General features: G+C 36.0%; 4 protein-coding genes and 1 long non-coding RNA gene across 8 annotated transcripts; 2 read left to right on the forward strand and 3 right to left on the reverse strand.

Annotated features, from left to right (window-relative positions):
* The first annotated feature begins 2 nt into the window (after window positions 1–2).
* Window positions 3–7,093, forward strand: LOC128670350 (folylpolyglutamate synthase, mitochondrial-like). Its single transcript, XM_053745946.2, has 8 exons — window positions 3–382; window positions 518–598; window positions 1,214–1,324; window positions 2,428–2,607; window positions 2,866–3,002; window positions 3,590–3,770; window positions 3,864–4,336; window positions 4,551–7,093. Exons 1-8 carry the CDS (start codon window positions 296–298, stop codon window positions 4,921–4,923), a joined length of 1,623 nt encoding a protein of 540 aa, XP_053601921.1. The 5' UTR covers window positions 3–295; the 3' UTR covers window positions 4,924–7,093.
* Window positions 7,094–7,133: 40 nt separating this feature from the next.
* On the reverse strand, window positions 7,134–16,952 carry CkIIbeta (Casein kinase II beta subunit). 2 transcript variants are annotated; one of them, XM_053745948.1, is made up of 8 exons: window positions 16,884–16,952; window positions 16,548–16,623; window positions 16,372–16,474; window positions 15,943–16,042; window positions 15,195–15,286; window positions 13,230–13,419; window positions 12,520–12,617; window positions 7,134–7,342 (listed from the first exon to the last, which is right to left on the reverse strand). In XM_053745948.1, exons 2-8 carry the CDS (start codon window positions 16,617–16,619, stop codon window positions 7,311–7,313), a joined length of 687 nt encoding a protein of 228 aa, XP_053601923.1. In that variant the 5' UTR covers window positions 16,620–16,623; window positions 16,884–16,952; the 3' UTR covers window positions 7,134–7,310. The 2 variants fall into 2 exon arrangements, with proteins under 2 accessions (XP_053601923.1, XP_053601924.1); XM_053745949.1 differs by having other exon boundaries at window positions 16,781–16,894.
* On the forward strand, window positions 9,868–12,218 carry LOC128670352 (uncharacterized). The gene is made up of 2 exons (XR_008404757.2): window positions 9,868–10,211; window positions 10,254–12,218. It is a non-coding gene; the product is annotated as an uncharacterized LOC128670352 (long non-coding RNA).
* A 352-nt stretch (window positions 16,953–17,304) lies between the features above and the next one.
* Window positions 17,305–23,657, reverse strand: LOC128670353 (uncharacterized). 3 transcript variants are annotated; one of them, XM_053745950.1, is made up of 3 exons: window positions 23,543–23,657; window positions 18,363–18,396; window positions 17,305–18,283 (listed from the first exon to the last, which is right to left on the reverse strand). In XM_053745950.1, exons 2-3 carry the CDS (start codon window positions 18,393–18,395, stop codon window positions 17,351–17,353), a joined length of 966 nt encoding a protein of 321 aa, XP_053601925.1. In that variant the 5' UTR covers window position 18,396; window positions 23,543–23,657; the 3' UTR covers window positions 17,305–17,350. The 3 variants fall into 3 exon arrangements, with proteins under 3 accessions (XP_053601925.1, XP_053601926.1, XP_053601928.1); XM_053745951.1 differs by having other exon boundaries at window positions 23,547–23,651; XM_053745953.1 differs by lacking the exon at window positions 23,543–23,657 and adding an exon at window positions 18,496–18,511.
* A 400-nt stretch (window positions 23,658–24,057) lies between these two features.
* LOC128670354 (uncharacterized protein) lies at window positions 24,058–26,027 on the reverse strand. Its single transcript, XM_053745954.2, has one exon. The coding sequence runs from the start codon at window positions 25,876–25,878 to the stop codon at window positions 24,142–24,144; it is 1,737 nt and encodes a 578-aa protein (XP_053601929.1). The 5' UTR covers window positions 25,879–26,027; the 3' UTR covers window positions 24,058–24,141.
* Between the last annotated feature and the right edge of the window lie 86 nt (window positions 26,028–26,113).

A 26,113-nucleotide genomic window follows, 5' to 3' on the forward strand; every position in this document is an offset into this window, starting at 1 on the left:
ACAACACAACGTGATCTCTGTCTTTTATTTGAGGTTATTTTTTCAACCAATGTTTTGATTTTGTTTGTAAATCTATTTATCAACAAATCTTAAGTTACTGTAATCATTCTTAACTGGTTTGATTGAGTTTTCCATATAGTATCGCATATGACGGGGTCAGATGTCACAATGTTGACACTATGTTCACAAAGTGACTCAATTCTCCGGATTTTATGGGATATAGTGTACATTTGGAAATTCCGTCGTTCAACTGCGTAGCTACGTGTTACGAGACTCTAATTGATAAAGCTAGCTGATGATTAGCATCAGCTCACGTTTTTGCTCAGTAGTGCATAGACTAACTATAAGAATGGGTTCAAACACTTCAGACATATCTTATGAAGTGAGTATTTTACTGTTTTATATTATTGATTTATAATTGAAACACTCTAAAAATGTGTCTCCTCTACATGTAAAAGTACAATCACAAAAATTTTGATATTATTAAAGCTTTCAATTTTTATTTGATAAATTTCAGAGTGCTGTATGTAAGTTGAATTTGCTGCAATCAAACAAACAAGTGATAGACCAAATTAGAAAGAAGCTTAAATGTGGGGAAGTGAGTATATCAATTAACTTTCAATTTAGTCAAAACGATAATTTAAATTAGTCCTGCTTATCTATGGTACAGTTGTTAACTACATTTGATAAATATATGATTTGAACAATATTACAGAACAAGAAAAATATATATTTTATATCAGAGGTAGACCTGGTACAAAGGTATTCTGCGTGGGTACCTCACATTCATCTATTTCTTCCACTAAATATTAGTACTTGCATTGTTGTGTGCCAGTTTGAAGGGTGAGAGAGACAGTGTAATTACTGGTACAAAAGATCCTAGGCTACAAATTGACAGTGTGCAAGTCCCTGGTGTTTAAGACTTTATACATTAGGTGGGCCATAAGCCTGCTTGGTATTATAAAAAAAAACAGCTTCCTATGCTCATTAGTTGAAAACCAGAGGTTTACATGTATTTTTTTTAAGTCAACCAAAGATTTGGCAATTAAATTTTGATGGTTTTTATTCCATACCAGTATTCACAAAAGTTGAAAAATAACAATGAAAATAAAAAGTTTTTTATTAGTATAGTGGGCATACAAGCACACAGGTTTTTCAAATTTTGAGCCATTGTTATTGTTAATTGTAGTGTTAATTATTGATGTATTTGCAGGACAAATGTAAAAACATAGAGGATATGAGGAGTTATCTGGAGCGCACGGGTGTGCCCCTGTCCAAACTCGATCAGTTGTCTGTGATACATGTAGCTGGCACGAAAGGAAAGGTCTGTTTTTTTTTTGCTATTTTATTTATTTTATATTTGCTATATTCACTTTTTAATTTTTTTTATTGACTTTTCAAACATGCCTCAATCTTTTTTTAAAGTTAGATAATTGAAAATGTACTCATTCATTTATATGTAAGGTTGATTGTAAAGCTTTTGATAAATAAATATATTAGGATGAATCACACAGATCGAGCTAGCCCCAAAGTAAGTTCGAGACTTATGTTATGGGATACTAACTCAACGATACCATATTTTATAAGAAATACATATATAGATAAACATCCAAGACCTGGGCCAATCAGAAAAAGATCATTTTCCATCATGACCCGACCGGGGATCGAACCCGGGACCCTCTCGGTTCAGTGGCAAGAACTTCACCACTGCGCCACCGAGGTCGTCTAATTTGATACTCAAAAAGATTAAAAGAAAGAAGATTGCATATGATGTTAATTATTTCTTGAATAATATATAGCTAGCTTCTTGCAGCTGATGCATTTCGTCCCTATGTTACAAGCTTTTATTAAATTGCAATGTAACTATGTATGTACCTATGTCTCGGGATTTCGATTGGATTGAGCTGAAATTTTATTCACATGTTTTGTTTGGATGATAATATGCATTATTGTGATAAGCATGACATGATTAGTATTGCCCCCAGGAACTGCTCCAGACGTGGGAACTACTCAATGGTTCACTACACAGACATTCTTTTTTTGTCACATATTAAATGCAATATAAGATCTCTCTGACACCAATAAAAGCTTGTGTCAAACAAAAATGTTTTTTTTTTCTTTTTTAATATATTAGTATACTTACTTTTGTGGCATGTGGTTCTGCTCTGCAATAAGACTACTCCATATTATCCCATGGATGTCCCACGAGGCTGCTGAAGGACTCATTTCCTAAGCAGCCGATAGGCAACTGTTGCATTCTCAAGAAGGGTTGACATATGGTAGGCAGCCAGTGGTAAAATTTTAGTTATTTTTTACGGGCTTCCAGTGTCACAGCCTCGAACTCAACCAAGCGGAGATGAGGGAAAGAGAGAGAGAGAGATAGCAGTATGCTTACTAGCATTTAAGTTAATGGTGTACTGCCACTAGGGCTCCACGAGCGCGATGTGCGAGTCCATCCTGCGTCAGCACGGGTTCCGCACCGGGTTCTACTCCTCGCCGCACCTGGTGGCCGTGCGCGAGCGCATCCGGCTGCACGGGAAGGTCATCAGCGAGGACGTGTTCGCTGGATACTTCCACAGGGTCTATGGCATGCTGGACGCGACTAAGGTATGATAGAAATGTATTTATTTATCGAATAACAGACAACCAGAGTCCGCAGCTTAACATTGAAAGTACTTAACAAGTCTGAAATTAATTTATCACTTTAAGAGTTTAAACAAAAATAATTTTATCATTCTTTTTTAACAGTTTAAATAAATTTAGCCATTTTTAGCTTGAACAATTAGGTACTCAAACATTTATCTATATTATAAATGTGAAATATATATATATATATATATTTATATATTTTTTTAAATTCTCCAGACGCACGAAGGCGACATGCCTGGCTACTTCGCGTTTCTGACGGTGTTGGCCTTCAACACCTTCCTCGCTGAGAAGGTGGACGTGGCCGTCATCGAAGTGGGCATCGGCGGGATTGTGGACTACACCAATGTACTTAGGTGATTTAAGATTTTTAAGAACTCTGTCCTTTTGTAGCGTATGAGAGGGTGCCAGCAAACGAATTCGGTGGTTGCTTGAAATTTTAATATAATTTGTTCCGTATAACAAATTTTCATTTATTTACTTATCTGATACTTATCTTATTATATTTATAACTATAATATTTTAATAGTAATTGTTACTAAATCTTGTAATATTATTGTAATCACAATAATAACTGACTTTCGCCTGTTTACTTGAGAGTCGTGTTCACCTGTAATTGGGTTGCATGCTAGCACATAAGTTGAATGTTACTTGTAAGTTTTGTTCATGTAACCTGTTGGTGTAACTAAATAAATAAATTAATTTGTGTTATTGTATGTTTTTGATGATGAAAGATGCCAAAGACATGATGATGTTTCGGCGAACTGTCCGTGGCTTCGCTAAAACGTTCGGGTAAAACCAATATTTAAAAAAATTGCTATGTTACTCCAGAAGGTTTCGCCTATCTCTGTGACAAATGTCATCGATATCGGCCCAGCAGTTGTTGAGTTTATTACATTGCAAATGAAAAAACAAAAATATAAATATCTCTCATGTTTTTTAGGAAAGTGCCAGTAGTGGGTATCACGGCGTTAGGTCTCGACCACACCGCTATCCTCGGAGAGACGCTGGGCGAGATAGCGGCGGCCAAAGCGGGCGTCATGAAGCGGGGCTGCCGCGCGTATAGCGCGCCGCAGCCGCCGGAGGCCATGGCGGTGTTGCAACAAGTCGCCGACGAACTACAGGTAACTTCGTGTTTCGATTGTTCACAGCCAAAATTGTCTTCGTGACACTAATTTCATGAAAATTAGTTTCGTGACGTTATTTTTACATTTCAGTGCCCCCTCACCATAGCGCCGAAGTTTGAGAGCTACAACTTCCCAAACGGATACAAAATGTTGCAATGCAACGTCGATGCTTACAAAACCAACGCCTCGCTCGCCATACAGCTCTCCCACGCATGGATGCAACATGCCAAGACGCGAAATAATATATTAAAAAATAAAAATGGATTTAAAAATAGAATCGCGCGCGAAACAACCGCAAAAGAATTGACAGATATTTCGAATAGCGTTTTTAAAAATGGAAACTTTGATGAAGAGGTTATGTCACAAAATGGGAATTTTAAAAGCGACATCTTATTACAGAATACTCTAGAAGTTCCGTATGAAACGTGGTTGGGTTTGAAAGAGTGCCGTTGGCCGGGACGGTACCATGTGGTTGAGGCTTCATATGCGAGGTTCTATTTAGACGGCGCTCATACTAAAGAGTCTATGGACATCTGCGCGGAGTGGTTCAAACAGAATGTCACGTAAGTGCGCCCTTTGTTTACCTTTTCTTTTCACTTTTAAGTTGTTTCTTTAAGGCCTTTTTATATTCATCTTCTTGTCGAGTAGGAATGGCTGCCACCAAATGGCTGTCTTAGCGAAAACATGTTTCCGGCGAAAAACTTAAAACACGAGACACTTATTTGTTTAAAACTTAGTTGTCCCCTCAATCTTCAATTTAATTAATTTCAATTTCAGAACTGACAACAAAATTTTGATATTCGGCGCCACGGGGGACAGAAACTCGGACGTTCTCATGAAACCACTCACAGACATTGCATTCAAGCGAGCCTACTTCGTAGTGCCGGCCGCGTACAAGGCCACAAATGTCAGCAAAGACGACTATTCCACTGTCGAACAGAAAGACAAAGTTAATAGATGCGAATTACACGAAGAAATGTGGCGAAAAGTTAATAATTGTGAGACAATAGTTTCCGAATGTATGGCAGACGTTTTGGTAAGTATAAAGAGGAACCAAGTTCAAAAGCCCGTTGTATTGGTCACCGGCTCCTTGCATTTGGTCGGCGCTGCGTTGAGTATACTCGACCCTAATTTGTGTACTTATAGTTGAATGAAATGATATGAATAACGCTTAATTACTTACGCACAATATGCGGTAGTCAATTAGGCACGCGGGGAACAGATTATAATCTGTTAAACTAATCGACAAATATTGATTAACTAATATTTAACTAATCGATAAATATCGATTAGTTTTGCCATTTGTTTAAAGGTTGAAAGTTACTAAGCTTGATATGTTAAGTTATTTTCAAAACACTCCCGAAATATTACGGCTCAAGCGTTTTAATTTTAAATCCCAAAAACTGGAAATGACTTTGTAATTATTTTAATTCGTCTTGGCGCAAAATGTCCTTTTCTCAAAATGTCCTCGTGTGTTTTTGATGATAATTTAGATAAGCAACTGATTAAAACAGTTTTTTTTATTATTAAAAGGACATTCTGAGAAAGGACATGTAAGAAAGACATTTAGCCCCAAGGCGCCTTGGTGATATAAGTACATGAGCAATCTCATTACAAGAGGAAAACTCGAATAACTGACAAGGTGTAGTCTATTATCGATAATTATTTCAATGTTAAAAAAATTAACGACTTATCTTCCATTCAGTTCGATATTATTGGTACTACCTTTTCTTGTGCCTATTTTAAAGTATTTTTATATGTTTATAATTTTATTGACCTTAATTTACTTAAAGTTAATTAGTACCTAAGTAATGCAATAAGGGATTGGTGTCACCTTGCTTTTGTTTTTAACTTTTATATTTAATTTTTATATTCCAAACGTAAGTGAAAGTAAGTGTCCCAACTTTTAAACTGTGGTTGTTCCCGCATAATTTATATTTTTGTTGTATGCGATATCTGTATACGAAAACATTTAATAAGGACATCTTTGTCTACAATTACTTTGATTTTCTGTTAATCGATTGTTATTTTTTTTTAATAGCTATAACATGTACCACTGCTAGGCAAAAGCCTCCCCTCTCTCTTTCCACGTGTTCCTTTCTTTGGCTTCTTTGTTATTATATCAAAGCAATATATATATATATATATAATGATTAGGATAGGTTGTTTCGATGTTCCTACCACCTGGTAGTGTTGTATGACATTGGCTATCTACTATTGTAAAAACAAAAAAAAATACGCTGTGATAACTATTCTTAACAAATCTGTGATTCAAAGCCGCAACATGTACACATTGGGCTCAGGTTGGGGCCAATCGGTGCTTGGTTAGATGTTTTTTTTTTCATAGAAAAGGCATTATCAAATGAATTTTTAGCCACAATACCATCTTATCAAGTGTGTCATTGCTAATATTGGAGTCAATTTTATTCAAGTCGCCTAAAGGCAGCTCAAGTCTTCTACCTACCGCCTAGTGGTAAGTAGTCGCATACACACTAATACTCAACTAATAAGTGAGATTAATTCTGATGTCTGTGATGACACAAATTCGCTTAACTATTGAGCCAATATGTGAATGCGGCTTATGGTTGATGCTTAGCAAGTCTAATATAACTTTTGCTATACTTAAAGCCATGCCCAATGGGGCATGGCTCTAAGTGAGCAATGGCTCAGTCGCGCTCCGTTATTTTGACGTCCAACGATAGACAACGCAGCAATTGTATGAAGTTTTGTATGTATGTCAATGTCAACGCACGTCACCGTCACCTATAGAAAACAACGGGAGTCATGTCGTGCTGCGTCGTCGCAACGGAGCACGACTGAGCAATGGGGCAAGAATTTTAACTTGCCTTGACTTGAGTGAAAATATTCAACTGGTTATGAAACGGCTGAAAAATAAGCCCTTCTTACTAGTTAGGGTTTTCTCCTACAACAAAGCATCCACCTTGATATTCTTGTACAGTACTACCACGTTTATAAGTTACATCGGCTATATTCGACGGGGCAGAATAGCGCATCCTACTGCCGAATCAAACCGAATACAAACTCAATAAAATAACAACTATATTACTAGGACATAAGTCTTAAATTCCAAAAAAAATGAATGATTCCTGCGTACGACGCGATGGCGCGGACTCAGGACATGCGTCAGCCAATAGTGGACAGCTCTGTTCGCGGGTAAACATGGCTGATTAGCTAAAATATTTTCGCGCCGTACAAAAATTAGACTTCTGCGCAGGTACATCGGTGTAACTTATAAAAGTAGTAGACCTGTACTATCTTGTTATAGATTTTTAAAATTTAATAAACCGTTATGAACCAAACTCGATCTTTAATTTAGGCAAACAAAATAAAAAATCAACATTACAGAAAACGTAAAAATAAACTTTATTGCATTTAAAACATAACTGCTTCATTAAGGTCATAGTGTTTGTTTAATTAATTAATTTAATAAATATTATATTAGTTAAATGTAAGGACTCGGGTATATAGGTGGCGAGAGAAGCTGCGACGCCGCTGCCTCGCCCCACGTTCAATTAATCATTTTGGAATGTTACTCGTGTTCTTCGTCTCTGCGGCAAACAAACATTTTGTACGTTAGTCCTCCATTTTGGATAATGCCGACGCCATTTGCTCGTGTTTGGACGCCCTTTGTTAAGGGCCAACACTGTTTGAATGAGTTTCTTTCGGCATTACTTCTCAGCAGTGGTCGTTTCGAAATGCTAGTAGTTTGTAGCTTTGGTAAATATAATTTGATTTCGAATATGACGTGAAAAAGGGCCTGTGAAGGCCTAATTTCAGAATAAATTATTTGATTTGATTAGGTTTTTAGGCAAACATCTTGACATTCTTTATTTTCACTTTATAAATCAATATCTTGAACAATGAAAACTTGTTCTAGCTTTTGCCCGTGGCTTCGCCCGCGTGTTGAACAGACATGATTTTCATACAAACTTTCACCCCACATTATAGTCATTTGGGGGTTGATATTTGAAAAAAAAAGTAGTTTGAATATATATATTCAAACATATATATATATATATATTGAAATTTCATCGACATTTCAAAACGGGCAGACCTTCGCATTTATATTATTACTATGGAGTTGTAATGTGTAATCTTTTAATGTCTGAAGAGACATTTCAAGATTTTCCGTTTTTTGGAACATCCCATACAAATGGGTTAAAATTTAAATAGAAATCCTAAACGCATTACATAGGGCGTTCCAAAACCTTTGACACTGATAACTTTTGGTTTTTTAGACTCGTTTTTATCGATAGTTGCCTCATTCGATGCTATATTAGACGAATTTCCTGATACTCGTAAGAATTCGTACGAATTCGAATATTTTAGAACGCCCCTTCGACATTTGGGTCTATTTACAATAACGTAGGCCCTACGTTTGTTCTACAGTGTCGTATACGATACTTATGTGGCTCGTTGTGGACAGCGCTAGCACTACTCAGCTAATACTGTAGTTTACTTGAACTTAGTAGCCATGAATTAAGTCAAATCTTTTGCATTATTACTATGCCTTTACATTCCGACCATAAGTTTTGTAATAACAATCTTTTTTGTTTCTATCCCTGTCGCTCGCGCATATCACGTTGTAACCTGGTGAGAGTGAAAGGGATAGTCATGAAGGTTAATAGGTAATCAGTTATAAAGCTACTTAGTCCAGGCAAAGTAATGATGGTAGTATCACTATGACCGTCTCATTGAGTGACTGGATGTGTTAATAACACACAAAATCATTTGCGTCAGCGCATACCAAAACAAGCAAAATTATTAGACATATAAAGAAAAATTAACTTTGTGATCATTGGGATAGAGTGCAAAATTAATTAGTCGGTTTTACGTTCAGGAAATGCTATTGACATCTTTATCGCAATAATCATAAAGGTCATACTTCATTGTCTTTTTCCTTGCATCTACGGCCAAATAAATATAATTTAAAGTCTTACATAACTCTCACGCTGTCCCTATCTTTCAGTAATGACAGTACAAGAATTAAAAATACATCTGTCAAAATTGTGTTTTTTATTTCTGACCGCTGACTGTTAAGTATGCGCTGACTGTCCGCCGAAAGTTTAATAGCGAAAGGCCTTTAGGCGCGATTGTTCCAAGTTACAAAAAAAATCTAATTCGTGATTGGTCCAATACGCGATTGGGCAACTGCGAAACGGACCAATCTCGAATTTGACTAATATCGAAAAGGACCAATTGCGTCTAAAGGGCGAAAGGAACACGTTACCATGCAGGAGAAGCAAGAAAAAAGGCCAATAGTTGTCATATTATTTATTAATAACTAAGAACCGAATACAGAAACGAAACTTCCCGAAGGCGCGCTACGTGACCCGCCGTAGGATATAAAAATAAAAACTTACATGATCCTACACTTATGCCAACTATGTATGATACAACTAACCACTGAGTATAAATGTCATAGCCGACTTACGCTACCACTCGACAAAATAACAGTCGTTGGAAAGTAAGCTTTAAAGCGTCCGCTGAAGACCTATTTTTTATTGACACTGTAAGCTGTCTACGTCAATGTAAAATATGCCTACAGAGAACGCACTAAAGTTCACATTTCAATGATAGATATGATTTCGCCGCGTGTATTGAATAAATCGGCTACGACTTTAATAAGCTACACAATATTTTAGTTTCACAAATACACCAATTAATTACTGTAGTATGAAAAAAATACTATTATTTTGCTAATTTACTATGGATCATGGTTCGTGTGAGTGACAGCGTGGATGTGAGCTGCTGCTGTTTTACTTCTTTAAAAAAATATATTTACTATCAATGGGCAACTATAGATGTCAGAAATATTCGTGTCTATTTTCGAGATTATGTCCGTTTGTCCACTGCGTCCGTATGCCCGGATCCGGCATCAGAAAAAGTCAGACCAAAGAAGCTCTCTCTCTCATCTAACACTTTTTCTAGTTTCTTCCTCGGCCGTTGAGCGTCGAAGCCCAGACTTTCCTATTTATCGTATCTCTAGATATAAGACCTTGACAACATCACATAAGCTAAATATTTATATTTACTACGAGTGTTACTACACCCAACAAAAAAAAAAATTGTGAAAGGTTACTTAAATGATTTGTATATTTATAACGTAACAATACGTCAATCCATTAAAAGTTCAGACGAACGCAGCCATAGACAAAAACAAAGACGTAAGGAAAATTTTATCAATAACTTTTCATAGTGATAGCCAAAATCCCTTGTATTTAATAAATTTACTAATATTTTCTATAATACACATTGGACCATTTGGGGAACAATATTAGGGATTAATGTTTATATGCCTTATAATGCAGTGCTTGCATTGTTATTGATATTATGACTTAGTGTACAAGTATTCATTCATTTAAAAAAATACTATAATATACAGATACATTTTTCTTCTCGTTTTCTCAATAAAAAGTATAATAGAGATGTTACTTTTATTCTCACTCTTCTATAAAGACGATCAAGGGCGAATTTAAGGAGAGGAGGCTTAAACTTCTCTGGATCCTCCCCGACTATATACCCTATATAATAATTAAAATCGATCGACGCCTGCGCAATAAGATTGGCAGCTATAGTTGCCATATATCGAGGTAATCTCAAATAACTTAACAAGCAAACAACAACAGCTGTACGGAACACGTGATCAACACTCGCCCCCGCCCGCGACTCCGTTCGTGTGTGTTTCTTATTGATACAGATCCTCCTCCAGTCTGTACGTATTAGACTTAAACGTGGCCAAGATATAATTGGGACATTACCAGATCTAACGAAAATTTAAACTCATTATTGCCATTTCACTTGAGAAGTAAAATGTCAATTGCTTCTGAAGATAGGCTTTAATATATCCAAAAAAAATGCTGTATGTTTACAACTAGTCACCAATTCAGATACTTTTTCTAAATAACTAAAATGTATGACAGTAATGTCATGAGTCTGAAAGTACACGCATCATACAGCTCATCTTCCATACGTAAACCATGACAAATCCGCTTTTTATGGTCAGTCTTCATCAGTATCAGATTGGATAATGTCCATACACACAACTCATGACTCTTTCCATACAGCGTCAAGAGCATCACAAGCCTTACTACGGTCATAGCACACCGCTCCCACCCGGCATGATGACGTTCATTGAGAAGTGAGCTTTAAAACGTTCTCCGTAGATATATTTTACATTGACAACACGAGCAGTTCGTTGTTGACGTTTGAAAGCTCACTTTTCAAAGAACATCTTGCCTGGTGGAGTGGTGCAGTAGCGGTGTGCATTATATGACCTTTACTGTCAAGCGTGAGAGTTAGCTTACAACACACAAGTTGCCACGGTGGTAAACGATATTAGACCCTCCATGCTACAACACAAGACACAGATTACACTGACCCGCGTATATACTTATGCGTGTCGGAATCACGTTTTCAGTTCCGATTTTAAATTGAAAGTTTACAAAGTGATACCGTTATGGAAAAATTTGAAGTATCGTTACAATGCAGCCAGTATTATTCTTGGAAACATTAAACGATATTTAATATTTCCAAGTCGTTGTACTTATCAAATATTAAACGATAATTAATTTTCCGGGATGAAAGGTACCCTATGTCCTTCTTCATACTTCAAACTACAGGTATGCAAAATTTCAAGTTTGGTTGAATAGATAGAGCGTGAAGAGGTAATATTAGTTGGGATTATGGAACAATTATGATACTAGGATGACCGAATTTGATCGAAAGTGTTTGTCTATTTGTTAACGTTTATCTCAAAAAAGCACACGCTGGCAGTGTATAGTTAATTGAGCAAGTGAGAGGTCACGTTATAAAAAAATATTTTACTGAGATACATAACATTTTAATGAATTTTATTATTATATTCTCCACTACATCAAAATTGGTAATCGGTTTGGGAAGTTTAATAATGAATCTCCAGTCGTATTTAAAACATGAGACGTTCTCGCGATCTTTTGATAAATAACTTTATAAAATACATACTTATTACATAATCCATTATCGATCTTCCAGTATCAAAATTAAATATTCTTACAACTGGCTATAAAAGTTTCAAAAATCTATGATTTGCGGCTAAAAGGGTCTACGAGAAACGACTTCAAATAAAACTTGCACTATACAATACAATCATTGTTATCACATAGGCATGTGACAACCAAATTAAAAAGAAGTATTTTGACGGCGATGGTTTTTTATGCCTGTCACTGGTAACCAAAACTTGAGAGCAATTCGAAATTCGTAAGTTCATTCCTAGTTTTGAAATTGTTATATTTCTGTCCATTTGACTTGCCAGTATTATTAATAGTCAATAAAAAGACATTGAGCATAAGTAAAAAAAAAACAAATTCAAACCAGAGTTCATTCCATCCTAAATTATTTCCAGTCAGTATCGTCTACATACAACAGACAAGTCGCCAGTATAAACAGTCAATAAACAGGTAAGTTGTTTCTAAACAGCCAATAAACCCGCATACAAAACTGGTCTAAATCATTATTGCTAAATTTAAAAACTGGGCAACGAAAATTTGAATTTAGAACCCCCGATTTAAATTTTCTTCCAGTACCTACATCAGTATTTTTTCACTGGGTTTTAACCCGTTCACAAGTGATAGACAAATTTGTATTTTTTTTTCCACAGATTTGTAAACGGCCAGTAGTGACAAGACTGGTCTCGTATAGAGTGGAGCAATCTGTATCAAGGTGTGTGGGCTGGGCTAGCGTTTACCGTTGTTGTAGGAGAGCCCTCGCAGCGGCGCCTTGAAGTTGGCAGCCGCCTGCTGCTGGATCTGGTACGCCAGCGGATGGATCTTGAACCCGTACAACCTGAACAAGGATAATTTGTAAACATAGCTGTTGAAAAGCGTTACACATATATATATATATATATAGATACTAGATGTTGCCCGGGGTTTCGCTTCTATGGCAATTTCGAGGTAAAATATAGCCTATAGCAATCTTGGATAATCTACCTTGAATGGTGAAATAATTTTTGAAATCGGTTCGGTAGTCCCAAAGATTATCCATTTCAAACATAGAAAATCACAAACACTTCTTTATAATAATATAAGTATAGATAGACATATTCATTATTGGTGGACACTAGAACTGAACAATAATATGGATAATATAGTAACAGTAATATTTCAGTTGTGAAAAAGTTAACCTGTAGAAGTACTGATTGATAAAAATAGGTATGCTGTCCACCTGTGCCACCATGCTGTGATGGTAAGTGGTCACCACAGCCTGCGCACGTCTACAAAACTAAGCAGATGTTTAATTTAACACTTTCGTATTTATACTATCAGTTAGGTGCATGACTTTTAATTTCCTTAAAATCCTAAGTTTAATTTAATTCCGACGCCAATCAAGGCAGAATGAAATTAGATACAAGAACTAATTTTGTACAATATTCTGATTGTAAAAAAGCAACGAGACCTGGGCACGAACTGCGAGGCGGGCCTCTTGGGGCGGTACTCCGGGTGCACCATGAACACCATGTGCGGGAAGCCGGTGCCGAAGTAGGCGCCGTCCGTGTGGTGGTGACGCGACGACTTCGGTGTGTACACCTCCATGCAGCGCGGACAGTACAGCTTCACCATCGCCTCGCCCGGCACGTCCGACAGACCTGTCCAGTGCCCACACAACCACACGACCACTTATACTTTTAAATAGATTAAAAGAAAAAAAAAGTTATTTCTTTCAATCTTTTTATTTAAATGCTCCAAAGAGAAGAAAATAAAATTTTCCTTTAAATTTTTAACTATCAACTTATAACCTCATTATACACAATTTATATGACTATAAAAGCTTGTCGCGAGATTTGCGTAAGTAACTCTACAAGTATTTTACTCAATTAAATAACTACTAGTTTATTTACACAAGTAATCCTTGCCACAAGCTTTTATGGTTATATTAATATATAACTTTCACCAAATGATAGAGTTGCCACTATAGTCACTATCGATAACATTTCACACTATTATTTAGTGTAACAGGTTGGTTGACCGGAAGAAATCCCTTTTTGGGATAAGTCAACCTTTGTACACGTCTCTTTCTGTATTTTACTACTGTCTCTGTACGTGTTTTCTACGTGCAATAAAGAGTTTACAAACAACTAATAATTATAAGCGCAACAAGGGGGACGGCGAAAGGACCGTGTCCGTCCCAAAGTATTTATCTCCTATATACTCCTCCCTGACGACAAAAACAATAAGCACTCATCGTGGTCATATGAAGAGGGAATTGATAATTTGAGAAAGCCGTAGTTATTTATAATCCCGTACATAGTTGTTTATAAGTAAATAAATAAATAAATATATTAGGACAAATCACACAGATTGAGCTAGCCCCAAAGTAAGTTGTGTTATGGGATACTAAGTCAACGATTCTATATTTTATAACAAATACATATATAGATAAACATCCAAGACCCGGGCCGATCAGAAATAGATGATTTTCCATCATGACCCGACCGGAGATCGAACCCGGGACCTCGGTTCAGTGGCAAGAACTTTACCACTGCGCCACTGAGGTCGTGAAGTGAACTTGCGGAACTTGGGCTCCGACGCTCAATGGCTGAGACAAGAGATTCAAATACAGCTAGCAGATTCAAAATCATCACAATGTTATGTAAACATAACAACGCTGAACTAAACTGTATCCTAAATAACTGTTTTGTTTACTTTATGTTGTCATCTGAGATCACTGGACAAAGGAGACATCATAATTTGACAATAAAATACACAAATCTTCATAGCATTCAGGACAGCCTAGTTTTGAGCTTAATATCAGACGAGACTGATTGTTAGATAATGCATTATCGTGCGTACACACAATGTATATTAACATCTTATATAAAAATACTGTTCATTGTGACTTATTATGTATGTAATTTATTTATTTAATATTGCGAATTTATTTTATTTAATAATCTTTTAATTAATGTATAAAAATTATATATATATATATATATACATATATATCAGACTAATGTATAATATTCCTGCATGCAATTCAAATAATAATAATAATACAATAATACTATCTGGTTTTCACTGCCTTATGTCTTGTTTTTTCTATCATTCTTTTAGAATGTCTCACTCTCTTACACAATGTATTACATTCTTAAGTAGTAGGAGGGAGCCTGGAGATCTGTAGGACAGGCTGCGACCTAGTTCAGACTCCAGACTCTCACAAGGACTAGATGGTTCGCTACTCAAATGATGTCAATTAATTACATGTATCCATACCCTACATGTATCCATATCCTTGTGAGAAGTGAATAAACAAATTTAATATTATTATTATTATTAGCATTGAGTCCACCTGTAGTTATTGTATATTTTGAGAAATAAAAATTTTATACGTAATTAAATGAAACCTATGCAAATAACCACTCACCAAGTGGCAGCATCGGTTGACATTCACAGTAAACCCGTGGACAGTGACCAAATTCACCATTTTGGAACTTCTCTAACATCTGCCCAATACCTCTGGAAGTAAAATATTAGAATTTTTAATTATTTTTTTACACCCACACTAAATAGCGATTACATACAAAACTGTTGTAAAACTGGGTTACATTTTATTGAAATCACCGAAAGGCACCTGACATGACATAGGAATACACAACAAAATAAGATAGCATTTATGAGACTTATTATAAAAATGGGTAAAATTTCATTACACACACTAGTGAACTTAGGCGTCTACAAGTGTTAGGTTTCCTCACAAATTGACTATGATCTGTTCCTATGTTTAGATTTACACAAATGAGATCGGTATACATACTTAAGTGCCAAGAGTCGGAATCACAGGCCTTCTTAAATCCTGGATCACCACAGCTTCATATTTCAGGTGATATGTTAACTGACAAATCATCAAAATATCAATTCAGGTTACCTCGCAATGTTTTCCTTGACCACACGAAGTCAAGTTATATGCTTAGATCCTTACATATTATAAAAGAACTCCCTAAATAAACTCTTTAACTACTAACTCAAACTAGACAGATGTTTGTACGGTTTTCGTGTCACCAATAGATAGTGTGACTACTGAGGAAGTTAAAGGTGTATTATTTATTAAGGTTTTACCCAAGGAAAGCCGAGACGGCCACTAGTTTATTACAATTTCCTGAGAAATTACTCACCTATTGGTCAATATATAGCGAGCATGGATCAAGCCGTACAAAATCTCTGATGCTTGCTCCACAAGATCAGACTGATTCGGATTATCATCTAAGTCATCATCTGAAATATTAAAATAATTATTTTTAATAGTTACAAGGGTAATGCTCCACTATAATGTTACCTAGTTAAAAATATTTTTTTTTATAAGCCAATATAGTGGACTCTCCTTTCTTTGGTTCCACAACTCTAATATTACATAAAAATCTATCTATAAACTTAATTTTTACATTCAGCATTACAATACTATACTTTTTGGCAATGCAGATTTTAAAACTAGTAAATAATCAGAATTTTTTATGTGTCTTTCAATCTCGCTATCAATGTTTAACAGTAAAGATAACATGAATAGCCTTCAACAAAGTACAAAAATAGAAAAAGAAAGCACTCACCAGGCTCAAGATCAAGGATCATGTCCAGTGCTTGTCTATAATGTGGTACCTGCTCATTCAGCCCTGTCAAGTTAAACTTATCATTTATATAATCCTCGTCCACCTGAAACATGACATGTTTGGTCAATAACCCTACAGAAACCATTATACTGAAACCACTGGAGGTGCCTACTCACCTCACAGAAATATTCATTGCCGCGCAGCCCGCAGAACCATGCGATCCATGAAACTTCCTCCGAGCTGCTCATTTTCCTAAAATATATTCACCGAATTAATAAAACTAAACAATGTTGTGCTTTTGGCCACGGCTTTTGGCCAAAAAAAATCCAACGCTTAGTAGTTCAGACTGTGATAATGAAATGTGATTTATCTATGTTTTTTGATAGTATTTCGTTTTGTAAATACATACAATAACTGTAATTTGGATTACACTAAACGATTTCCCACTATCCTGACTAAAAAGAACTTGATTTGCTGTGGAATATCTGCATTAAAATCATTGCAAACCTCACCTTTTCGTGCCTTGATTAGCCACGCTTGACGGAAGGATTTTTTGTCTATGGCTTGACTATAGTTTATGGACGGAAGTTAGTATTACAAGCTAGAAAAATTTCATATGATCGAAAATTCAAAATATTATTTTTATAGGAATAAATAGCATTGAATATTGTAAAATAAGAATTATTGTATATGCAAATTTATTTTTACAATTATTATCCTTACATAAATTACGAGGTCCTAGTTTCGCTCTGGTAAAAGCGTAAAAAGGCTACACTGGAACGTTTCATCTATATCTGCACTACATTCCATTAAAATCGGTCTAGTAGTTTGAGTTTATTCATTACAAAATAACAAATCGTTCTCTTTATAATATTAGTATATAAATATGGATGTGTGTGTCAGGCTTCTTTATAGCATATTTCAAAGCTCAAATATCGCATAAAAATACTTTATTTACACAAGAATAAAATTTTCTTAATTAATTTAATTTAACTAAAGTAGCACAAATGTTTTTAGCTAAATCTATGTCATCAACAGCTTTCCATTTCTCAGTAGACAATACTGCAGGGTTCTCTTGGATGAAAGTGCAGACTTTCTCCCAAAGCTTGTCCAAATTATACTTCTTGGCTAAAACAGCTATATCTACAGCATTCTCCACATTTATCTGGTCACAGATATAGTGCTGCGCCAATAGAAATAAATTAGACAACTCAAACTTGCAGGCCAATTCCTGCAGCCTCATGCATTCTGTTTTGTGGACGTCAGTAACAGTCCCAGTGTACAAAAACTGTATTAACAAGTTCATGTACTCATCAGAAATATCAAGGAATGCAGATGTTTTAGCCGAACTCTTGACCAGTTCCCTTAGTACTGGACTGTGAGCACACAACACTAATTTATGTACAGCATACTGTGTACCACTGATGGACTCCAATACAAAATCAGTATTTTTAATCCTCAATTTTTCTCCTAGGGAATTATCATTTTTTATTTTTTTAATCACCTCCGGGTCGACAAGCTGTGCAGGTTCTATCTCAACTGTGACGGGTATAAAAAGCACATTTTCATTTGTTGAAGCAATCAGTTCTTCTGTTACGCTAAATGTTTTTAAGTGGTAATTCTCATTGGGTTTGTTACTTTTGAAAATATGGCTATTTGTGACTCCATTCAAGGTGACAGTTATAACAACTACCCCAACTTTTCTGTGACAAACAAACAGATTAATTAGGTGGCCCTTTTCAGCAAAAGTTGTTGTAGTAATATAGAACCATAGGTCTGATTCAGAGCCCGTGTAAGTACCTCCAAGGTCATAATGGTTGTCAGACATATACTTTTGCTTAAAATCGTGAATACAGAGTCTCTTGGCATCGGTTGATTGACATTGGAGATGCACAGATATCACATTTCTTCCCTGAAATATAATGAGGCTATTATTTAACACAGAAAAATTATTTTAGTAAATAATAACTAAGTATAATCTGAGTATTTACCAAATGTTCATGTATCGTTTTATAATACGCCATTCTGAAAAATATTTGTGAATATAAATTAGTTGGAAAAACTATTGGTGATTTCCATTCCATTGGTGAATAATTAGGTCAATAAAACTAGGATTGTGCATACCTTAAAAATAAATATAGAGAATGTATCGTTTTCCTTAACATTCAGTAATAAAACACGGATTTAACCAATACACACGCTGCCTTTATTGTCGTCCTCTATCGATTCCTATTCGATCTCTAAACGTCATTACATGACAGATAAACTGTTTGGATACACAACTCAACAGTTGAACATGTTCGGATGCACGCAACTCTACAATCCCTTTCTTTCTTCAAAAGAACTTAAATTATAAAATCAAAATGGTAAGTCTAACTTATCCTTAAACATAAACAGGTTTCAGCTACAAAAGTTACATTATGATTTAAACAGAATATGTACTCTAACTAAATATTATGAAATTTTACATTTCTTGTTTTGACCTTAACATGAGAACTTATCACAAATTTAGGTAATAAAATTAACTTGGACAATGATATGTATATCATTGGCATACAAAATCAACTTGCAAAATAAATACTTTTGCAATGTGTATTCTGCTCCGCCTTGGCATCATTAAGTGCAAACATCATATTGTAGATAACGCATCTAGACCTACGGCTAAGAACCCTACACATTATAATATCAATTCAATGAGTCTACAATAAGACTCAACAGAAAGTCATTATATTTAGGTGGTAGTCGCTTTTCCCTATGAGGTCTGTTGCTATGATTCAAGTGAGTCAGGTCTCCTTCCTCTTTTGTCGCATCTGGTTCATTTCCTCTTACTTCTTCCAATTCTTTGTTTCCGTTCCTAATCTCTTCCTTTTCCTTTACAAATTTTTCACCATCTCTGTACTTAATAGGCTTAAAATGTAGAGAGTTTCTTTTTATGACTTTTCCATTCGGAGATTGCACTGTAACAGAATTACCTGATTTCCATACAACTGTATGTTCTATTGGGGAAAATGGAGTGCTTAATTTATCTTCCTTTCTCTGTTTCATCAGCACTTTGTCTCCAGGATGCAGCTCTACCTTTCCTGCATGTCTTTTTCTGTCTGCATATTCTTTTTGTACATATTTCTTGTATCTGTCATTGTCCCTTATTTGCTCATCATTTAAATTAAATTCTACCTTCATCTCTGGAAGCTTTGTTTTTATTTTGCGCCCTCTAAACACATCCCCTGGAGGTAAGCCCGTAGTTGAATGTGGAGAAGTTCTGTAAGCTGACAAATATACTTGTAATTCCCTTTTCCAATCCAACTTCTTTGCCTGCGCTATTCTCAGTCTTCTCAGGATGTTTCTGTTCTGCCTCTCGACCTCACCATTGGCCTGTGGCCAAAGCGGCGTCGTGTGCCTGAGTCTTACTCCATTTGATACTAGAAATTCCTTGAAACGTTCATCTCTAAATGCTGGGCCATTGTCACACACAATTTCATCCATTAGTCCTTCTCTACAAATTATTTCTTCTAAGGTCTTAATTGTTGTTTCTGCTGTTTGATTCTTCAGTATCTCAACCTCAAAATATCTGCTGTAATAGTCCACAACAACAAGTAAGTAGTGACCTGATGGTAGCGGTCCCATATAGTCAATTCCAACCAATTCCCATACCTTACTTGGCAGCTTAGTCGAAGTAATGGGTTCAGGATGCGTGTCTTGCCTGACCAGTCTGCACCCGTCACATGTGTCAACCCAGTACTCTACGTCCTTATCCATTCCTTTCCACCATACTTTTAATCTTAACTTTGCTTTCATGGAATTCGTTCCAATGTGTCCTTCATGTCCAAGATCCAAAATCCTTTCCTTTAAGCATGTTGGAATTACAATCCTTGTACCTCTTAATATGATGTTATCTATGACACATAGCTCAGTCTTAATCAATTCATACTTCCGGAACTCCTTTGGCCATGTATCTTTCTCAATAGCTTTTTTCAAATCACATAATTCCTCATCCTTCATAGTGGCTTCCTGTACTTCTTCTAAAGTAACCGCTTTCATAGATGACTCTACTAAGGCCAATAATGACCGATCTTCACAATCTTCTGTATTTTTAGTTAATGGATTAGATGTATCTAACAATCTGGATATTGGATCTGCAATATTGTTTTTTCCTGGCTTATAAATAACTTTAAATGTAAATGGTTGTAATCTTAAGACCCATCGTTGAATTCTTGCAGAAGGCTTCGAATTCGGAGAGTATATTATTTCTAATGGCTTATGGTCTGATATGATATTGAATTGCTTCCCTATTAGGTACATGTACAAGGTCTCACATGCCCACACAATGGCTAACGCCTCTTTTTCTGTTTGTGAGTAGCGCTGCTCTGTTGGTGTCAATGCTTTACTTATGTATTTGATAATAATAGGTTGCTCTTCGCCTTTTACGATTTGTTTCTGAATTAATACTGCCGCTATGCCTACCGGGCTTGCATCTGTAACAAGAGTTGTTTCAGAGTCTCTATTGTAAAAACCTAATGCAGGCGCTGACGCTATTAATGTTTTTAGCTTTTGGAATGCTTCCTGATGTTCTGCTATCCACTTGAACTCCGTGTCCTTCTTAGTGAGCATTCTCAATGGTGCAGCAATTGTACTAAAATCCGGAATAAACCGAGCCGAAAAATTTGCTAGTCCCAGAAAGCTTCTGACTTCTGCCGTATTCTGTGGAGCTCTGAACTCTTGTACCACCTGCTGATTAGTTGTTGTTGGTCTTACACCTGCAGCTGAAATGTGATGTCCAAGAAACACAATTTCAGACTCACCAAATCTGCACTTCCTCTCATTGAGTGTTAAACCATTTGCATTCAATCTGTCCAGCACCTCACGCAGCCTGGCATCATGTTCTTCTCTAGTGCGTCCTCCAATTCGAATATCATCCTGGCTATTTGCGACTCCCTCAATGCCTTGTAGCAGGTGAGCAATCACTCGTTGAAACATCTCGGATGCACATCGTACACCAAAGAATAAACGTTTGTACCTAAAAAGCCCTAAGCTAGAACTAAAGACAGTGATGTTTCTAGAATCCTCATCCAGCTCCAGTTGATGATACCCAGATTTTAAATCAAGTGTTGAGAAGAACTTGCAGCCATTAAGATCTGCTAATAGCTCTTCAAATGTAGGGAGAGGGACGCGTTCCCTCATTACAGCTTCATTTGCCTTCCTCATGTCTATTACCAGTCGGTATTGGTCTTTTTCTTTCTTCTTTACAATGTGAGAAGGAGATACACATGGAGTGGGTCCTGTCACAGGTTCTACAATGTCATTTTCAATAAGCTCTGTAATTAGTCTTTTTTCTATGTGTCTCAAGTTAAAAGGTTGTCGTCTAACAGGTTGAGCAATCAATTTAACAGTTCGGTCAATAGGAATAGTCAGTCTAAAGTTTTTCAGTTTACCTATACCATCAAACAATTTTGGATATTCTTTCATTATAGCATTTTTAGAATCAATTGGATTAATAGAGTATATTTTGGGTAATTCAACAGAAATTGGACCTACTCTCAACAAACCCAAATCGATTGATGTTTGCTTACTTAACAGGGAAGGTCCACAACCTTTGAATACCAATATATTTGCATTTACTTTGCGCTTTGAGTCTGGTGAGTATAACACAGTTGAAAATATACCTACTTGCTTAATTTCTTCTCCTCCATAAGCAAAGTACCTATCGTTATTATTGTCTTTTAATTCACAAGAAAATCCAGAGTTTGTTAATCTTTTAAATGTGTGCTTGTCAATGATATTTATGGATGCACCTGAATCAATAATAAAATCACACATATACCTTTCCCCTACTTTTATTTTACACTTATTGTCCATACTGTTAATGGAAAACACCGAATTTACTTGCACCTGCTTACTGTCTTCGCAGTCACTGCTATCACTTTCATCTGTTGATTCCGAGTCCGAATCATGAGAAACTACATACTTCACATATCTTTTCTTCTTCTTCTTAACTTCTTTTTTCCTTTCTGAACTCTTGGTCTTGCAACACTTTGCAAAATGACCCTTAATTCCACATTTGTCACATTGTTCCGCAGCTGCCGGGCACTTACTATCTTTAGCTATATGACCCCTGCGTCCGCATCTATAGCAGCTGATGAAGCTCTGGCCTTGGTGAACCTTATTTACATTTGTCTCCTCCTGTTGCACCTTCTCTTCTTTTTCCTCACTAGAAAACATTAAATTATCCAATTCAAACAGTCTAGCCAACTCTAATGCCCTTGTTAGCGTTAAATCTTTTCCTTTCTTTAGAAATTTTCGTTTTAGATCTTTGTTAACACACTTTTCTATGAGTTGGTCTCTTACTACCTCGTCTGTGTTAGAGAACTCACAGTATTTTGCTTGCTTTCTCAGCCTTAAAACAAACTCATTAACATTTTCTTTTTCATTCATAGAAATATTTCTGAATTTCTGCCTTTCATAGGCCGTGTTAACTTCCGGTTGGAAGTAGTTCGTAAGCCTGTATTTACATTTCTCAAACTCGTTACTGCCTTCGGCATTTTGCTCTTCAATAGTCTCATATATTTCTTGTACCTCAGGCCCCGCCTGGTGTAAAAGTCTGCTTATTTTCTGTTTGTCATTTAGCCCTACCTGGCCACCGACGTAATATTCGAAGTTTCTGAGCCACACTTTCCATCTTTCGCCTGTATTTGCCTCTCCAAATGGGCAAAAAATTGGGCCCGCCGACCCCAATGAATACTCCATGATTGAACAAATTTACGTATTTTCCACCTGAAATACGTGACTCCGCATAATCTTTGCGCGATTTCGTTAATCCTCGTCGCCAGAATTGTATCGTTTTCCTTAACATTCAGTAATAAAACACGGATTTAACCAATACACACGCTGCCTTTATTGTCGTCCTCTATCGATTCCTATTCGATCTCTAAACGTCATTACATGACAGATAAACTGTTTGGATACACAACTCAACAGTTGAACATGTTCGGATGCACGCAACTCTACAGAGAAGTAAACGTTTTACTAAAATTATTGAATCAGTTGACCAATAATAAATTATGAATCATTTATGTGTAGACGATAACTGTGATATCATCAATTAACTATTATATTTTGAAAACCTTTCAGAAAGAAATCTTTTAGAGAGAATCCCATAGGAATAGTAAATCCCTACCTACGTTAAACGTTCTTGGGAAGTCCGGAAAACTTTCAGGGGAAACGGGAAAATCAAAGAACTTAAGTTCTTTAGGGAAAATATATGTATGTAGTAGGTTTTTTTTCAGTGTCAGGTAGGTACCTAAACGTTAAATAGACAGTGACATATTTTTAATTGACAGATGTCAGGTTTTACTTTTTTTATAAACTGAGAAATATCTTTCTATGCAGTCTATAGATGTCCGCAGACGGATAGAATAATTTATTGTTGACTAGCTGCGCCCCGGGGCTTCGCTCCCGTGGGAATTTCGGGATAAAAAGTACCCTATGTGTTATTCCAGGTTATTTTCTACCCGTGTAACAAATTTCAAAACAATCTGCCTAGTAGATAATGCGTGAAGAGGTAACAAACTTACTTTTGCATTGACAATATCAGTAAGGGTTGTAAAACAATAGAATTTCAATCTTTATCAAACTGTACAGTGTCACCGTTATCGGAACATATGTATCAGATATGAAAATAAAACCATCATATAATTTTTGTAATCCTATTTTTATATCACAATTTCATATATTATAGTAAATAAAAATATAACTATTCCTGTAAAGTATTATCATCTATTCTATTGTTAATTGTACATCATTAGTATCTAACAGTCTATCAATATCTGTTAACCATGATATAAGTCGCTCTAGATATCCTCCATCTTGTTTATAACTAAGAAGAAGCAGTTGTAAGTGTTGGTATGCCGTGGGTTGCTCCAGCGAATAGGCTAGCCGAGTATCTCGGAGAGACAACAACTTTATTACTATAATCGCGATCAATGTCCATTGTATAGGCTTAAACATTATATTATTTGCTTTCAATTTGAATGTATTTACAAGGAGACGTACATCAGAACTTATTGTAAGACTCAGTAAACCTAGAGATCGAAGTAAGTCTGGTAGAACTTTGTTCAAATGTTCACATACAATTCGTCTTCTCAAAGCATTTTGAGCATTTCTATCAACAAGAGGTAACAGTGTTATCTTATTTTCCTCTTCTGAAGAAGATTTTTTCCGCTCTTCTTTTTCAATTTCGGGGATTATGGTTTCACCCGCAAAAAAAGCTTTGACCTTCAATTGAATTCTTTTACTTTCCTCCTGCAACATGGAGTAGTCAGGAAGAGGTTTTGTTTCCTTCTGCAAAGTTTGGGCATCAAATCTCCTGTCTTCTAATTCAAGCATATTCAACTTTTTGCACAGGGCCTGGTATTGATCATATGTGTTAGAATTGTGAGCTATGCTATTGGCATAGTTGTTTAAATATTCTTTAATGCATTCCCCTTTGTCAGTCACCATTTCTTTAACTTTTTCTTCTCCAAATAATAATAGCGTTGTATCTAGAGTAAACCATTCAGCAAGACATTTCTCTACTTCTATGGTTAATGCTGTTACAACTGGTTGACGCTTTTTTATTACAGTTTTAGGTTTGTTCTGGGGTTTAGGTGTGCTTTCAGGAGTTTGAGCCAATATGGGGTCAATTTTTCTTTCTGGTTTCTCTACAATATCTCCAACGATATTTGATGGATTGGGTTTCTTTGTGTGGACATTGGGATTTCCTTTATTTATATCATTATTTTGATTATCCTGTCCATTGGATAATTCTATATGATCATTATTGATTACATTACTATCAGTTAATGATGAGTCTTTACTATTCTCCATGTTACCATCAACATTTTGAATGATTTCTTTAGCATCAATATTGTTGAGTTCACTTCCTGTGTCTGTCATTTCATTAAGACTGGCAGTAGCAAAGTCGTTTATAGAGGAAAATTGGTTTTTCTCTGACTTCACTTTAATTTTCTCTAATAATGCCACATCTACCTCTTGGCCTAAACTGCCAGCTGTGTCTAAAGGAACAAGTTGGAAAGTGGGTATTTCTTCATATTCTCTAAACCACAAGGGGCTTGTCAACATTTGATTTTTAACAAATGTAGCAGCCTTATAGCAGCTGTTGCTGCAGAAGCTTTTTCGTGCTGTTATATCATAAACTTTATTTGTTTTCATTGAAATACGGTATTTCTGTTTAGGAATATCTTTTACTGAAAGACTGTTTTGACATATTGGGTAACCGCAAAGGTGAATGATAGCCCTCTCCTCTATGATGTCTTCAAAGTGACTCTGATTGATGTCGGGCAGACATTGTAACAAATAAGACTCCGTCACATCCTTCTCCAGGAGGCTTTCGACAATTATTTGCGCTTTCGCGTTGCATTCTCTTTTTTTGACAATTGCTTCACGTATTTGCTCCTTAGTCATTTCTTCAATTTTAGACGGCTTTTTCTTAACTTTAATGTTTTGAATTTCCATTTTGAGCGAAATTAGTTTAGACAAATAAACACAATGATCACGTTCCCACGCATATATAAATCACAGGAATACAAATCTTGATCGATTGAAATATTTATCGCACCGACCGAACGAGCGAGCCTGCGAGCCGAACATTGCGAGCAGCGAGGTGACAGATTGACAATTTTTTTTTTTAAGTTTCATGGCTCCATCGTTCGCCAAAACTATGATTTTCCAAAGTCAAGGTTGAGATTGA

The sequence above is a fragment of the Plodia interpunctella genome, chromosome 5 (assembly GCF_027563975.2).
Source record: "Plodia interpunctella isolate USDA-ARS_2022_Savannah chromosome 5, ilPloInte3.2, whole genome shotgun sequence".
NCBI classification, from domain to species: Eukaryota; Metazoa; Arthropoda; class Insecta; order Lepidoptera; family Pyralidae; genus Plodia; species Plodia interpunctella.

Bases quoted from the DNA above. Each gene is read 5' to 3' on its own strand.
- LOC128670350 (XM_053745946.2), top strand. From the start codon at position 296: ATGATTAGCATCAGCTCACGTTTTTGCTCAGTAGTGCATAGACTAACT. The intron at 383-517 runs GTGAGTATTTTA...GATAAATTTCAG, and splicing joins CTTCAGACATATCTTATGAA to AGTGCTGTATGTAAGTTGAA. The intron at 3,003-3,589 runs GTGATTTAAGAT...CATGTTTTTTAG, and splicing joins GACTACACCAATGTACTTAG to GAAAGTGCCAGTAGTGGGTA.
- CkIIbeta (XM_053745948.1), bottom strand. From the start codon at position 16,619: ATGAGCAGCTCGGAGGAAGTTTCATGGATCGCATGGTTCTGCGGGCTG. The intron at 13,420-15,194 runs GTGAGTGGTTAT...GGCACTGGACAG, and splicing joins TCAACCGATGCTGCCACTTG to GTCTGTCGGACGTGCCGGGC. The intron at 7,343-12,519 runs GTAAACGCTAGC...TGTTTGCCGCAG, and splicing joins AGGGCTCTCCTACAACAACG to AGACGAAGAACACGAGTAAC.
- LOC128670353 (XM_053745950.1), bottom strand. From the start codon at position 18,395: ATGGCGTATTATAAAACGATACATGAACATTTG. The intron at 18,284-18,362 runs GTAAATACTCAG...ATTATATTTCAG, and splicing joins AAACGATACATGAACATTTG to GGAAGAAATGTGATATCTGT.
- LOC128670354 (XM_053745954.2), bottom strand. From the start codon at position 25,878: ATGGAAATTCAAAACATTAAAGTTAAGAAAAAGCCGTCTAAAATTGAA.